The 16,963-nt window shown below is 38.9% G+C and overlaps 1 protein-coding gene across 1 annotated transcript in view; it reads right to left on the bottom strand.

Moving 5' to 3' along the window:
- C1H7orf50 (chromosome 1 C7orf50 homolog) overlaps positions 1–16,963 on the bottom strand; it is a 372,322-nt gene that overhangs the window by 90,210 nt on the left and 265,149 nt on the right. Inside the window, exon 4 of the mRNA XM_044660082.1 lies at positions 8,571–8,767. Within this exon, the coding sequence (XP_044516017.1) occupies positions 8,571–8,767 (197 nt within the window). The remainder of the gene's footprint in view (positions 1–8,570; positions 8,768–16,963) is intronic.

The raw sequence follows: 16,963 nt of genomic DNA, 5'->3' as shown, positions 1-16,963 counted from the left end.
TTTGAGTGAACTTTCTGGTTTTTTAAAGCATTGAAACTTTAAAACAATTTTAATATTATTTTTTTAACCCTTACCTTCCATCATAGAATCAATACTAAGTATTGGTTCTAAGGCAGAAGAGCAGTAAGATCTAGGCAATGGGGATTAAGTGACTTGCTCAAGGTCACGTAGATACAAAGTATCTGGGACCAAATTTGAACCCAGGACCTCCCATCTCCAGGCCTGGCTCTATGCACTCTCTCTCCACTGAGTCACCTAGTTGCCCCCTTTAATACTATTTCTGATGGACAATTTTCTAAACTATACCAGAGACCTGCCAGGCATAAATGTAAGTCCTGCTTCTAATACTTCTAATACTAACTACCACCACTATCATCATTTTTATTCCTCAGAGTCTCTGCCACAAACATTAATTATTGCATTACGTTGTAACAGTATTGTCCCTAGGTACAACTGAGGGGTGAAGGTGTGTTTGTTCCAATGCTAAGCAACCCTTGACGAATGTGCTTTGTTGAAGTTTCCTCTTAATGTTTTAGTCTCTTTTCTTGCTGTCAGGAGTCATGTCTCCCGGCTGTCAGTGTATCTTCTCCCATCCCCTTTTAATGTCTGGCTTCAATTTTCATTAGGCTGAGAAAGCAGAGACACCTAAACTTGTTATAAGCTTTGTGAGATAAATGTCTAGGCTCTGAGTGAAGGAATGAGGTATGAGCACTAAGTGCCTAAGTTATAAAACACTGCCTTTGTGACATCAACATTGGCTAGGACCCTTTTAGTTTCTCAGCTACTTTCCATTTGGCTAACGGGTTGCCAGATAAGTGACTTCAGGATAAGTGAGGTGCAACTGTACAAAAATCTGAGGCATGATTGCCATTACTGGCCAAGCATGAATTTTTTCAGACACACCCTCCCAGACGAATAATCACAGATATGAACATTAGCACGCTCTCTTTTCTTTACAACTGCTCCTAAAAGTCTGACAGCACCAGAAGAGAGAAATCTAAGTGGAAATTGCTCAAAAGTTCCATTTCTAATCCTTAGGGTTTCTTCTTGTCTTCCTTTATGGTCTTGCTCTGATGACTCTACTCAAAACCTTCCAGGTCCACAACACTGCCTTTATTTTGTATAGTCTCCCCTTCTCTGACTAGGTGAAAAAAGTTTCCTTGGGTGGGAAGGATTAATTCCTCTCTGTGAATTCAGAAGCTGGAACAGTGTGTGCTGGTCCTGTAATCCCACAGAGAACAACATATTTGGCCCCTAATAAATTAATGCTTAGTACTAGCAAGAAAATGTGCTATGCTGGCAACCTTTGTGCCCAATAGCTCTTAAACTAGAGACAACAAACAGTGATCTTGGCTGACTTTGGCTGACTTTTCTTCCCTGTTCTTTCTACTGAGTCAGGACAGCACTTTCTTCCTTGACAATCTCATTAGGATCCCACCGTGGGAGGAGCAGCAAAGGGCTCTTTGGGACCAGATGTTTAGAAATTTAAGACAACAATTAGGAGCACCTATCAGTTTCAAAGAAATTCACAAGAGATGCACTGAGGTTACTTTTCACAGCTGTCCTCAAAACCTCTGTTTTCAGCTAAGAAATGGGGTGCTGAATGGAGACATGATTCCCCACCCCCCACCCCCGGGGTACAAGGGAATAGGTTTCTTTATGTGACATGTTATCAGTAGTGGATAGCTCATGTAACACAACAAAAATCTCACTTCTGCCCCAAACAGCTCTGCAATATGCAATCTATATATCCCACTTAATGGTCTCAAGTTAATAATAAAAAAAAATAATAATCTATTTATCTTGGCCACTGGCAAAACCACGAAGGAAATGACGTGTCTTCAGGGTCTTTCCACCTTTTTTTTTTTCTGAACCTCTCTCCCATCACCCAGGTTCCTTCTTTTTACCTTGTCACCAGGTCCCCAATAATCTCATGCTGCCCAATGGCTATCCCAATCCATTTGCTAGGAAGTTCAATTCAGATCTCTCTCCCTCCCTCTACTCTCATTTCCTCAGTGGTATGTGGAAGAAAAAGAACTTTATTACACTGATTTTCATTGAGGAGTGAAGGACCGATACGCCATTTTATTAGACTGTAACCTCCAAGAGGGTAGGAATTTTTATTTTTACTTTATTGTTATTTTTCTCAATGCTTTCACTCAGCTAGTCTTTAACAAATGATTGTTTATTTGATGTGAACTTTAAAATTAGAGAGAAACTTCTCAAAGTGCACTGGGTTGGAATAATAGCAGTTAATATTTATGTAATACTTTATGGTATACAAAATATTTTACATACTTTATCTCATCGGCCTCACAACAACCCTATGAGATAAATGATATTATAATCCCCATATTACAGATGAGAAACCTAAGGCTGAGAGGCTGAGTTGCACAGATTCACAGAGCTGGTAATTATTTGAGTCAGGTTTGAATTCAAGACTTTCTGACTTGAAGGCTAGTGCTCTAATGCTAAGCCAAACTGCCTTCCTAAGCTTCAGGCAACTACTTAGTATTTCTAATTTGGTACATAGTAAGAATGCCATTTCCATAAGTGATGACAGACTTAGGAACTAAACATAGTGAAAGGCCCAGAGATAGATACACTTGACTGTTATGTATTCAGAAATCAAACCAGAAAGCTGAAATAAGCAGAATCATTTCCACAATCTTAAACTGTATTTCCATCCTTTCCTATATACTTAGGGAGCCCCCCTTCTCTCCTCTTCAGGCTCTCCTAATCCACTGATTCCTTCCCAGCTGCCTTCAAACATAGCCAGGTAGTTCTCATATACTTAAAAACAAACAATTCCACCCCTCTTCACTTGACCTGCCATCCCCTCAATTTATCATCTAATATAGCTCCATCTCTTAACTAGATGACTTCTAATAAGTCTGTCCAGCTCTACATTTCTTATCTTATGATCTCTCTAGAAAGAGATTCTTTCCTTTTGATCCTCATCTTTCATTCATTTCTCAGCCTCCTGACTTCTGGATTTATAACTCTAATGAAAATGCTTTCTCTGAGGGGGAAGCTAGGAGGTTCACTGGATTGAGAGTCAGGCCTAGACACAGGAGGTCCTGGTTCAAATGTGGCCTCAGATACTTCCTAGCTGTGTGACTCTGGGCAAGCCATTTAACACCCATTGTCTAGTTGTCTTATATCTCTTCTGCTTTGGAACCAATGCACATTTATTGATTACTTTAAGACAGTAGGTTAGGGTAAAAAAAAAAGAAAAAGGGGAAGGAAGGAAGGAAGGAAGGAAGGAAGAGAGAGGATGCTTTCTTCAAAGTTACTCTCCTAAATGTTAAATCCAGTGACCTTTCCTAAACTCTCATTCTATCTGCCCTCTCTGCAGCTTTTGAAATTCCTGCCTGCCTCCTGAACATTCATTTCCCTTGGCTTCCAAGACACTGTTTTCCCTTCTTCCTGTCTAATCACTAGTCCTCAGTGTTCCTTGATAGATCATCATCCATTTCTTACCTACTAAATGTGCATATCACTTCCCATTGTGTTGCTCTGAGCTTTGTTCTCTGTACTCTCTCCCTCTGTGTTTTCATTTGTTCCCATCAATGCAATAAGCATCTCAACCAAAATTAATTCCCAGGCCTGGATATTCAGCCTTAGTCACTTTCTTGAATGATAATATTGCACTTCCAAATTACTTTTTCACCTGGATGTCTTGTAAGAATTTCACACTCAATATGTCCAAAATGAATCTGAGTATCTCTTCTTTAGAAATGCACCCTTCTCCCAGGTTCCCTATTTCACCTTGAGCTGAGAGTGACTCTTCTCTCTTACCATTAAAATTTTCCAATTCTATAACCACTTCTGTTATAAATTTTGTATTTGTATCCTTGATGCCTAACATAGTTCCCAAACACACTTAGGTACTTAACAAATGCTTATGAATTGATATAAGTCCTCTCTCTCTTCACTTAAGAGGCCTAGCATCCTGGTTCAGGCCCTAATCACTTCTCACTTGTATCAGCCTCCTAATGGGTCACTCTTGTTTCTGGACTCTTCTCTCTCCACTTAACTTCCAAATAAATACTCCTAAAATACATTTATCTGCTCAAGAGAGTACTACTTTTTTTTTTTTTTTTAAATCCTTACCTTCTGCTTTAGAATTGATACAAGTATTGTTACCAAGTTGGAAGACTGGTAAGGACTAAGCAATTGGGGTTAAGTGACTTACCCAGGGTCATGCAGCTAGGAGGTATCTGAGGGCAGATTTGAACTCCAGGTTTGGTGCTCTATCCACTGTGCTACCTAACTGCCCCTATAATAAACATTTAATAATGGCAGCTAGGTTCACTTTTACTAATCCCTTACTTATCTTGGGTTTCCATTCCTTAATAGTTGTTTTTGTTCCATCTTCTCTAGTCCAAAGATTGTTCTCGTTGGCAGAGAGAACAAAAGCAAAATTAAGAACTAAGCAGCATGGCCTTCATTCTGTAAACACTGGGAGTTTAGTCCACACCAAGCTGCAGGCCTATCCTTTTTTGATCTTCATTTTTTCCCAACATAGCTAAACAAACAAACAAAAAGTCTATGGTTGTCTTTTTTTTCCGGGCCAGCTGCAGGCTCATTCTAAGCTTTGGCTCTTCTGACATGCTTTTTACAGAATTGTATCATTTTGTGTGACTCTTCCATCGCTTATCCTTGCTGACATTTAAGAAAGATATCCAAGTTGATTGGTGAGTTCCCTACACATCCATATTGATCTCTTTAAACAACTCCCCTTTTTCCTACTTGTTAGTTATTTGTGTGTCTTCACAATTTCACTCTTGAGGGTCATCTTTCTTGGGATGATTTTCCAATAGAATTTTAGTTCATACTATCCAACTACTTCCTTAGAAGAAGACTGAAAATCTGGTTTTGCAAATTTAGAATGTGTGGAAGACTCTGTTTAACTTCTCCTCTCTCATGGACTCTCAGATGGAGTGGCCTCTTCCCTGAAAGATTCACAGCATGCCACACAAACAACCTGTTTTCCACTACTGGTGAGAACCAGATTGATTCAGAATAGCATTTCCCTTTGTTGGTTTTTCCACTATTTGAAGGATGAAATTATGAATAAGATAAGTCAAGACAATAAGTCAAAAAAGTTCTTTTTATGGCAGAAAAATAATTCTAGTACATATGTAGAAAACTGAAGTCCCCATCATTACACTATCAAGTCTCTGTGCCAGGCTTCTAGTCTATTCCCTGAGCTTCTCATTTATTTTTATGTCCAAGAAGTTTGCAATAACTCCATGATGATATACTTTCTGTTTTGTCCTTTCTTGACCTTAACCCAAAAGCTCTCCATAATTTTCTTTTTTTTTTTTAAACCCTTACCTTCCATCTTAGAATCAATACTGTATATTGTTTCTAAGGCAGAAGAGTGGTAAGGGCTAGGCAATGGGGGTTAAGTGACTTGCCCAGGGTCACACAGCTGGGAAGTGTCTGGGGCCAGATTTGAACCCAGGACCTCTCATCTCTAGACCTAGCTCTTAATTCACTGCGTCACCCGACTGTCCCCTCTCCATGATTTTCCCTGTTTTGCTTCTTGTGCTTCCTTAGATAAATATGACTTCTAAGTAAGCAGTGCTACCATCTCTCTCCTCAATTACTCCTCTTTTCCATATCTTTTAACCATCTTGTTTCTTTTGAATAAAGTATACACTTCCAGTCATATTCTGATCATGGATCTCATGCCCCCCAAGTCTCAGTAATATTTAATAGGTCAAATTTCTTTTTCTGTAATAGGCTCTCTAACTAGTCTTCCTGGTTAGTCATATTTTCTGCAATTATGTATAGACATTTGATGGCACAGATTTTTGTTGTTGGCCCTTTTGTTGGACTTTGTCCTATGAACTCTGGGTATCTTAACTGCTATTCTTCTTATACTGCAGTAACAATCTATAGGCACCTACGTTAGTGGATATAGCTATATCTATACTTCTATGTAATTTTCTAGCTTTATCTTCCTTTTTAAGACTTTTGGAAAATATTTTCTTGACAGTTATTGTTAGGTGTACACCGTCCTTGGACAGGAACCCATTCTTTCCTATATTTTAAGGTTCAGAAATCCCAAGCCCCTTCTCAGACATCATCTTTTTAACCAGCTGCTCTTGAAGGCCATTCCAGAGTAAGAAAAGCAGAAGCCCCAGTCGGTCCTACTGCTTGAGAAACTTAGAGTATGGTCAGTGATGACATGTCTGTCATCTAAGAACCCAACTAACTATACTTCAAAGGTTGATTACAGGATTATTCATTTTTCAATGATAACCATGCTCAAAGACCTATTAAGAAACTGAAGGGCTATGATCTACATGAATAGAGGGAATAAACCCATTGATAAAATCACCATTCCTTAAAGTATAGATTTATACTTCAGCAAGTGAGATAATAAGTGTAAACCACTTAGTGTCTGGTTTATGTTGTTCGGTGATTTAAGTCAAGTGTCACTCGTCCTGACCCTTTGTTGGGTTTTCTTGGCAAAGAAATTGGAGTGGTTTGCCATCCTTTCTTCAGCTCATATTACAGATAAAGAACCTGAGGCAAACAAGGTTAAGTGACTTGCCAGGGACAAACAGCTAATAAATGGCTCCCTGGACCAAGAGCTCCTTAAGGTATCAGGTGTACCTTGTATTGAAGCAAAAGTGCCTCTACATATTCAGGGTCAGAAGGGAATGAGGAGTATGAGGGGAGGGGGAATAGAGAATACTTTGGAAACTAAAATACCAAACCTACTGCCTCTCAGTTATGCAAATCAATGAACAGCACAGTAAACTGAGTGGGGATTCTACAGGGAGCAATGCCCATCAGCCATGTGGCTGTCACTAGAAGTTATTGGTTCAATGCTCTTTCTCTTTCATGATTTAACAAGTACTTTAAATATATCATCTCATTTCACCTTGAAACCTATGATGCAGATAGTATAAGTGTTATCCCCATTTTACAGCTAAAGAACCTAAGACCTGACAAGGAGAAATAATTTCATTAACTTTACTTTTGTAGTCACTGCTGACAAAAGGATATTTTAGTTGAGTAATAAAATGTAAAACAATAACAATAACAAACTTCTTCCACATGCAAACCCAAAATCACCTTTCCATTATTTCTTCAGGGTCAGAATTTTGGCTACTACTTCATAGGAATTGAGTTAGAACTCTACTGGATTGAATAAAAGGAAAACAAAGGGAAGGAGAGAAAAATGAGAGAATGAGGGAGAAAAAAGGAGAAAGGGGAGACCCATCATTGAATCTGCCAGGGCTTCATGTTCTCCTGGCCAAACTTTCAGAGACAGGCAGTTAAGATGGTCTCTGAGAATGGAATTTGGATTTTTGGATTACAATTTAAAATGTAGGAATGATGAACTGGGGGACAAGGATGAAGCACACTTAATGGATTGTTTAGAATATATTTGCTGGGAGAAAAAGGAGATGGGGGAAAGACAAAGAGGGAGAAAATGAAAAGGAATGAGAAGGCAGGAGAAAGAACAATAAAGACAACACTAATAGCTGGGGGAATCAGGAAAGGACTCCTATAGTGGGTGGCATTGGAGCTGTTGGATTTTTTTATTAACCCTTACCATCTGCCTTAGAATCAATACTAAGTAATGTTTCCAAGGCAGAAGAGCAATAATGTCTAGGCAACAGGGGTTAAGTGATTTGCCCAGGATCACATAACTAGGAAGTATATGACGCCAGATTTGAACCCAGATCACCTTGACTCCAGACCTGCCACTCTGTCCATTGTGCTACCTCCTTGCCCCTGAGCTGAGCTTTAAAGGAAACTAGAAAATCATCTTTTTTGGAATGAGAATTTTTTACTTATTGAAATTACCAGTGAGTAGGAAATAAAAACCAAACCAATAACAACACAACAAAAAATCAAAACAATCCCTTACTTTTTGCCCTTTTTGGAACAGGTGACCTTACTTAATTGGAAAAGAGATTAAATTAAATTAACAATGATTTTTAATTTCACCACAGTCCATGGTTTATGGTTTTCCATAATAAGCATCTAAAAAGCTATGCACAAAGGGCTTAGCTAGTTAATGTCAAACCTTCACTAAGGTTTGGGAATGTCCACAATAGTCCTCTTCCTCTATGTCGGATTAGATATACTCAGGTTCTAAAAATACACTTACTTTGTGCAACCTAACCTGTGGTCCCTCTGATGTGGAACTTCTAATAGCCCAGTGTCCTCTAGGTTAAATTAAATGCAATTGTGTTATCTCCTGTTATGACAGTAAAAGCAATGCCATCTTTATTAAGGCTTTAGGATAGTGATTGCCCTTTATGTACACTTTCCCTGGGCTCTGTGCCATTTTTTAAAGATCCCAGAGACTGCTAAGGCATGTGAAGCCATTTCAGGTAAACTTGGGTCGGACTACACTATTCAAACAAGCCAGCTGGCTCGAATGAAACAATATATTGTATTTAGCAATGACCAGAAGGAAATTTTTCAAGAGGCTAGGCTGGTTTCTCCAGTTTGGGACCTTGAACTAGGTCTCTGTCTTCTAAGTGACATCAATAAGGTGGAGAGATGACTGGGGAGGTGGCAAAGATTCTTACCTGATGAGATAGTCCAAGGCCAACTCAGCTCCTGATGGTTTTTGAGGTTTTTCTTTCTCAACATGAATTCCTGCTTCCTTAAGCTGCTTCCTTTGTTCTTTCTTCCGTTCTTTCTTCAGTTTTCTTTCCAGGGTTCTCCTTTCCTCTGGGGTCAGTTCCTGTTCCTCTTGCTTTTCTTCATCACTTGCTACATCCACCTAAAGATAATCCAAAAAACCCCGTGTTGGTTCTTTGCAAGGAGGGGAAATTTATCAAGGAAACTTCAAAGGAAATAGTTTTCACAATTTCTCTAGATTCTGTTCACCTGAGAGCAGAGGTCACTGAAAAGAATACAGATTCTATTTGAGGTGTCCAGTGACAAAAAGAACGTATTTGTAGCAGTGATTTTTGAAGAAGCAGGAACTGGAAACCAAGTAAGAGACCACTGATGGAGGAGAAGCTAAGAGAGTTGTGAATATTACCGTGTTGCAATAAATGACAAAGAAGAAGGATGAGAAGGCTTATACAAACCAATATAAAATAAAGGAAGCAGAAGAAGGAAAACAAGAAACACAATGACAACAAAACAATCAAAGCTGGATGCTGTCAAGTTATGATGACCAAGTCTTTGAAGGAGAGAGAGAGAACAGAATTCACTTCCCTCCCTCCCTTTTTCAAAGAGGTACGGGATATAGGGGACAGAATACTCCATATAAGGATGGAATCAGTCATTTGCTCAGTAGTTTTATTAACTCATTTACATTTTTTAAAATTTCCATTACAAGGGATAGTTCTTTGGGGGAAACAGAGATATATTAGGAGACTTGAGATGAAACAAAAACAAAATATCAGTAATTTTTAGATGGTATAAATATTTGCATGTTAATTTGTTCTTGACAGCATAGTTACTTCTCCCCATTTACCAGAGGAACCTGTTCCATTCAATAAACAATTATGGAGGGCCAAATGTGCTTGGGTTATTGGACTAGACTTTGGGAAAGGTATATAGTTTAGAAATGTGATAGGCAAACTATGGCCCTTGGGCCGATGAGGACCCCTGAAATGTTCTATCCGGACCTGTGACATTATTCCTAATCTGACAAATACAATGAATAGGATACAATACAATGAAACTCTGAAAGAGCTGCTTTAGAAACAGACTGACAGATGAGCATTTCCTTTCCTTTGGTCCCCTCTTTAGAAAGTTTGCCCATCACTGGTTTAGAAAAAAATATGGTTCCTACCCTCATAGATCTTACAATCCAAGAGGCAATTAATTCTATTATCTAGAAGCCGCTAGGAGCTGACCTCTCCAACCGTCTGGCTTTCTACCTCTTGTTCTGAAAATAAAAATCAAATCAACCCTACCATTCCTGGAAAGGCTATATCAATATCATTTCCTATGAGTTCACTCACCCATCGTTCCAGTGACTTTCCAAAACTAAAACCCCCTCCCTGGCCACCACTCTCGCATATATGTTGTCTTTATTACAATATAAGCTTCTTAAGTACAGGTACAGTCTTGCTTTTTAAAATTCATATTCCCAGTGCCTAGAGCATAGTGCCTGGTATATATAGTTGATGCTTAATACTTCTTCATTCACTCATTCAAACCATGTGACCAGCATGTTACACGGCAGTTTAAATCTTTGAAAAAAAAAAAAATCTTGAACTCTCAAACATACAGGCAAGAACCATGGCAAAAGTAAGCAGATCGGTGCCAAAATATGAACTTTCACAATCCAGTCACTCTTTGCATTGGTTTAAAAAAAAAAAAAAAGGTGATTATCTTACAATGAAAAGGCAGGGAGTGTGGGTGTAGGTGTGTGTGGGGTGGCACTGAGTGGAGCAAAACTATTAAGTGCTCCCTTCTTTACCTTTCAAAGTCCCTTTTATCCCCTAGTGATGCAATGGCCTCATTTGGTATCATAGGCAATGATTGGGGGCATTATTAAGTAGCAGTCTGCATTTTTAAAATAGGAAGAGAGGGAGAGATGGGGGAGGTAAATGAGAGGGTCCTGAGAGGAAGAAAGGAGGTGGGGGGAAATAGAGAGGGGTGCTGGAGAGTGGGGAAAGGGGAGAGGAAGAAGGAAAGACGCTCAGAGAGACAGAAAGGGCATCCAATGCTTAACTCAACAGAATGCCTCTTTAGTGGGGAGAAATGCAAACATTAGCAGGGGAGGAAGTTATAGGCAGATTATTTATCTCTTCCTACTCCTAACAATCTTTGTTAAATCTCAGGCAGGAGATAAAGGAGAGAGGTGGCCCTAGGATAGGTTATTATACTGGTTAAAATAATTTTCATTTAAAAGCATTAACATTCATTTAAAGGTTGTTGGGGATTGGGGGCAGCAGGGACCCATTAACAACAAATCAACAAAAACCCAAACTGCCCTACACCACGACCACTTTCATTCTGTTAGTTTTTCAAAGATTACTCCCAGAGCTTCTTAATAATAATAATGTCAATCGACATAGCCCTTTCTTAAAAACAACTCACTGAGGAAGAGAGTAAAAGCATTACTTCTATTTTACAATAAAGAAAATGAGGCTCAGCAAACTTAAATGCTGTGAAGTAATAGCAAAGAATCCAGTCCCCAACTGATTCCCACATACCAACTCATTCCACCACATTCCACTGTCTCCATAGAAGCTAATAGTCCACTTAATGGAGGTTGGGAAAATGATATAGCAAATCTGTTTACTATTTGTCCGTGAGCTTGTGCATAAAAGGCCCAATGGCCCAAGACTACAATATTACTGGTGAAGAAGAGTTACTCTACATTTCCAGTCAAGGCATTGCTCATTACTACCTTCCCTGCCCCCACACACATTCCTCCTATTATCTGAAAACTCTTTAACACTCCCTCCAATGACTCTAGTAAAAACAAAACAAGTTGCTTCTTTGCCTCCGCTCCCCTTCATTTGGTTTCCCCTTTTTGACTCTCCCCTACCAGGTCCCCTCATAAAATGCCAATCCCTTGACAACTTTTGTCTCACACTTAACAGCTTTGCCTCTTCAGGATCATCTGAAACAAAAGAAGGGCCGCTCTCCCCCATTCCTTTCCAACCCTCTTCTCTTTTTTAAAAGTGGGAATTTATCCAGTTAAGCAGGGGTTCTTAATCTAGAGACTAAATTTAGAAAGTTTTTTTAAATAATTATTTTCAATATAATTGGTTTCCTTTGCAATCCTATGAATTTTTTTTTGATGCACTTAAAAATATTCTTCTGACAAGAGCCCCAAAGACTTCACCAGTCTGTTCAAGAATCTTATGAGCCAGAAAAGGTTAAGGACTCCCAAGTTAAAGAAATTTTAAATTTAACAGATAAATCCCAACTGCCTCAAATGTGTTGAATTATGAGGTGCTTGCAATGAAACACATAGCAATTCTTGTCTTCCAACATGACAACACCTTTCCTTCAAATATGAGACCATGCCAACACCAAAGGCCATGCGTTCTCTTATCTCTACCAGGAAGAACATTCCAGATAGCATCTTTAGAACGTCCCCATTCCTGGAAAGCAACACTAGTATTTTCAGATATGAAGGATTTGTTGTGTATATAGCCAAAATGATCCCCCTAAATGAATAATATCTCAGGCTATGTGAAAAATATAATTTTCAGCAGGAAGCTAAGTTAACATCATTACCTAGAAACAGATTGATTGCAATCTCATATCCCTCATGCTGACATGTCGTGTTTCGCCCTAACCCTATCACTATAGATATATACCAAGTGTAGGAAATCAGAGAATACACTTCCAAGTGTATTCTCTGGAAACTCTCACTGAGATAGGGTCAGTTTTTCTAATGGTGTAGCCCTACCTTCTCATCCTGTGCTACTCCTGTCCATATTCTTAGTAATTCCTCCATTGAGGGTCTCCACATGTTGGGGGAGAGGAGAGCCTTTCCATTAGATCTCTGGGTATTGCACTGATAGCAGTGTTAAACCTGAGTTGTTCAATGATTATCTCTTGATCTTGCCACATAACTGGTTCCTTTCCAGTCATAAATCTCCCGGGTGATACCCTTTATATTCCTTTTTTCCATTTAGTATTATGTTGCTGACTATCCATACCAACTATGGAAGTGCCTTCTTATTTGGGCGATCTGAACCTTTAGTTCTTCAGAGGCTATGTTTTCCTGACTCACAGTCATTTAGCATTGATGGAAGAATATTGCTATTAAAAAGGGATGCCAGTGCTTTGTGAAGAAATGAAGAGTTTGTTAAAAATGCTATGAGATTTTCTAAGGCAAACCTACCTACTAAACTTTTGTGCAGTTCTGGGCCCAGGTCACTGTCTGAGTAATACCTGCCCAAAAGATATGTAGAGATGAACTACATATATATAGTATGCAACTGAATGGATGATTCAATTGCATACTATATTCTTGGCGACAGGCATTTTGCACCTACTTTATTTTTCTTGTATGGAAAGTTAGACCAAAATTCTTTAAGTGATGGATATAGATCTCATTTGGAGACCCTGAAATGTCCTTTTTGATAAGGAAATTTAAGAATCCCTAAACCTCTGCTCAAAATAACCAACAATTCTAGGAATCACAGTTTGGAGCAAAGAGTAGGTATAGTAGGTAGTCAGATAAAAAATGTGAGGGGAAGGGTAAAAGGGAGGATACATGAATCATGACGGGGAATAAGTTTCTTAATATTACCTTTTAGGAATATACATTAAGGACACTCAATTTGGAGGCAGAGGTTTTGGTTTTGAATCCTATATCTGCCACTTTCTACTATGACCTTGGGTAAAGGTCACTTAATCACTTACTCTTTCTAAATTTTAGGTTTCTCATCTATAAATGGGGGGTTGGACTGGGGGATCTTTAAGGTCCTCCTTTAAGGTTTTCTGATACCAGAAAAATGTGTTTTCTGGGTGTATAGGCAAGTGACATGTATTTCAGCAAAGGCTTAAAGTCTCTGGTCCCTAAACAACATGAAAAGTGTGTGTAATGTTCAAATCCTCCCTAATTGCTCAGGGCTTACAAATACCCAGTCCTGTTTTTTCCCTCCCTCCCTTCTCCGCCCCCAACAAAGAACATAATCACAATCACTTCTGCTTATTTGTTTAGCCTGATATCATATGCTGAAGTTTCATCATTTCTCCCAATCTGGGGGCTAAAGTCAAGTTTAAAAATCAAGGCTGGATCAGGTAGATGTGGGAGGGAGAGAGGACTTAAACTGGGTGCTGTGGGAATATGGAATTGATTCATATTAACTGCAAGCCTTGGCCAATATTCTTATGAAAGATTATGCAGGAAAAAATCCTAATCATATCAGACAGGATAGAAGCAGAAGCAGCTGGGACTAGCCCAGGTGTCATCCAAGGTTAGGGAGAAAGATGCTTCTAACAGGTTATACAACTGAGCTTCTTATTCATTAATTCTCATTCTTTACCCCCTGCCCTCTTTTTCTTGCTTGCTTTATAATCTATGTACAAAAGCTCCTCTACAAGTCTAAGGATCTATATTAACATCCAAGACCCATGGAACAGTTATCCTTGATTTATATAATCTGTTCTGTCCTTCAATAGAATCCTGTTCAAATCTATGAAACTCAAGGTACTGATTTTCATCAGCTTTATGGTTTAAGAACTTGGGAACCTAAAGAGAAGATCTTTTTTTTTTTCCTCTTTCTGGTACAAAACCTGGGTAGGAACTGCCAAAGTCTCTTTTAAATGCACCATGGCTTTTTTCATCATGGTTACAGGCCTTTGGGGACTTGAGAAGTCTACAAGTTGTTGTTGTTTTGTCCCTGATTTATCAGATAGAGACAAGACTGGCCATTTGTTGAGAATAATTTGAAGAGAACTCAAAGTTTCAAATATATGGTATCTGTTATTCCATTATTACTATTACTACTATATTTCTATGTATTAACAAGATTGCAAATTGCAACACGTACAAAAGTGCATGTGGTTGTTTTTTCAACCACAGGTTGTTTCAAACATGCCCTTAAACACACTAGATAATTTTAATTCAGGCAAAAGTTGAATTTTTTACCATTAGGGTTCATGTTCATGTGGCTATAATCAAATTCCTAAAGAAATTATAGGTTTCCCATCCCTTGACTAGCTATTGGATCAATTTTATAAACATTATGGTCTACTACAACTTTTTCATTTCTACAAACTGACAGGTCACTTTTCAACTAGGTACACTCTAAGTGGCTTGATTTAGAAAGGAAAAGCAAAGAGAAAAATGGTACCTTTTCACACTATACCCAACAGATAGGCAAATTTAGATAAAACTTCATTCAGATGGGATAATATAATTAAAAGTTGCCAGAGTAACTTTTACCGTAACACTCTACCTTGTCTATCTTTGTTGTTGTTGTTTAGTCATTTCAATCATGTCTGACTCTTTGTGACCCCATTAGGGGTTTTCTTGGCAAATCTACTAGAATGGTTTGTTATTTCTTTCTCCAGCTCATTTTACATGTGAGGAAACTGAGGCAAAGTAAAGTGACTTGCCCAGGATTACACAGCTGGTAAGTATCTGAGGCCTGATTGATCTCAGGAAGATGAGTCTTTCTGACTCCAAACTCAAGAGTTCCAACTACTGTGCCACCTACCTGATCTTCATACCTTTCTCTAAATTTAACTAAATCCTACTGCTACTGGTTATGTTAGGTAAAGCATTCCCCTCTCCTAGCAGCCTTTTTAAAATGCAGATATATGCCTTAGAGAAGGAGAAGTTAACACCTCTGGCAAAAATGGCAAGTTTTTCAGGTCTCCTTCCTTCAAAGGAAAAAAGGGGTAACAGATTACTGGGTAATGAGGACAAGGACAGTGCTGAAGAAAGTGGATCAGGAGGGAGATAAGAATGCACTAATTTTATGATGATGCTTGGAGTTGCTTCCACTTACTTTCCAAGATACAGTGGGGGATTGGTCATAAGATCATCTATCTAGGACAGAGAACTATTTGGCAGTCTGATGAAGCTTATGGACCTCTTCTCTGAAGAAGTGTTTTTAGATACATAAAATAAAAACACATAAGATTATAAAGAAAACCAATTGTTCTGAAGTAGCTATAAAATATATGGGTTTTTTTAAAGTACACAGACCCAAGGTTAAGAACCCTTGATTCAGAGCTAGAAAGGCCCATAGAGGTGATCTAGTGTAACACCTTCATTTTATGGGAGAGGAAACTAAGGCTCAGAGAAGTCAAGTCAAAGGCCACATAGGTACGAAGTGGCAGTCAGGATTCCAACTCACATCTTTTGGACCAGCCATCTTACCACTGTACCCAGCTGACTCTCTTTCTCTGCAGTTTCTCTGAATGCTGGGTTGCTGGCCAAGATCCCTTTGGGAATTGGGGCACTAATCATTTCAGTTCATTTGTTTCTAGAAGGTCCCATCACAACTGATGTGGGCCTGTTTCTATAAGTAGATGGTAATTGCTGTAATTGATTTGGCTGAAGATGGCTGCCTGACTAAATTTCCCCTTACTATTCTCCCACAGGAGAAAGAGTGCCAATTCTGGGCCCTCTCAGCCTGTAAAGGGCGGTAGGGCTTGCTGTTGTTGCAAAAAAGGCTTGCTTTGTCATCGTAAATGTAATGAGTCTGGGACTAAGGCCGTGGCTTTTCAAGTGTTTTCAGAGAACTGAATTCTGAAATCTGAATGAAGGGCAGTATGCAAATGTAGCATTGCCACTGCATGGGACAAGTTGGGGTAGAAACAGGGTTGTTATTTCCTGATAAAAATATAAGCTAAAATAGGGTTTCTTCTATCAACATTATTTTGTCATAAGAATATCAACCTGCTTTCTTTAAATTTTTTCTGCCTTAGGACACACTTTTTTTGTCTGTTTAATACAGGGTATATATATAATACATATATATTATATACATAGACATATGTATACATCTCCACACATATGTGTGTCTATTTCTGCATATATTCCTTACTTTAACCTGACAAACAGTGCTTTGCCCTTTACAAAACAGGAAAATTAGAGGTGCATGTTATAAGTGATTCCTTGCTTTCCAAAAAGATTAACCATGGGGTTCTTACCAGAGATTCAGACCTCCAAAAAGGTCTTTGGATAGGGGAGTCTATGAATTTGGGTTGAGTATGAAAAGTGCAGCCTCCTTCCTACAGCATTTCTCACAATTCCCTAAGGGAGGCCACAGTGAGCTAGTGTTAAAATTCAGACCTTTACATGTATCCTGTGCCCCTAATGCGGGCACTACAAGGAAAACAATGCCGTGTGAGCAAAAGCTCTTGATAATTCCATTCCCTAGCTGACTGCCATAGTCATTGAAGTCCAGTATCAAGACAAAAGTCAGGACTATTAATGATGGGGAAGGAAAGGAAGGAAGGAAGGAAGGAAGGAAGGAAGGAAGGAAGGAAGGAAGGAAGGAAGGAAGGAAGGAAGGAAGGAAGGAAGGAA

Source organism: Gracilinanus agilis, chromosome 1 (genome assembly GCF_016433145.1).
Source record: "Gracilinanus agilis isolate LMUSP501 chromosome 1, AgileGrace, whole genome shotgun sequence".
Taxonomy (NCBI): domain Eukaryota; kingdom Metazoa; phylum Chordata; class Mammalia; order Didelphimorphia; family Didelphidae; genus Gracilinanus; species Gracilinanus agilis.
Note: the sequence above shows the minus strand (reverse complement) of the source record. Positions and strands in the feature narration are given on the sequence as shown.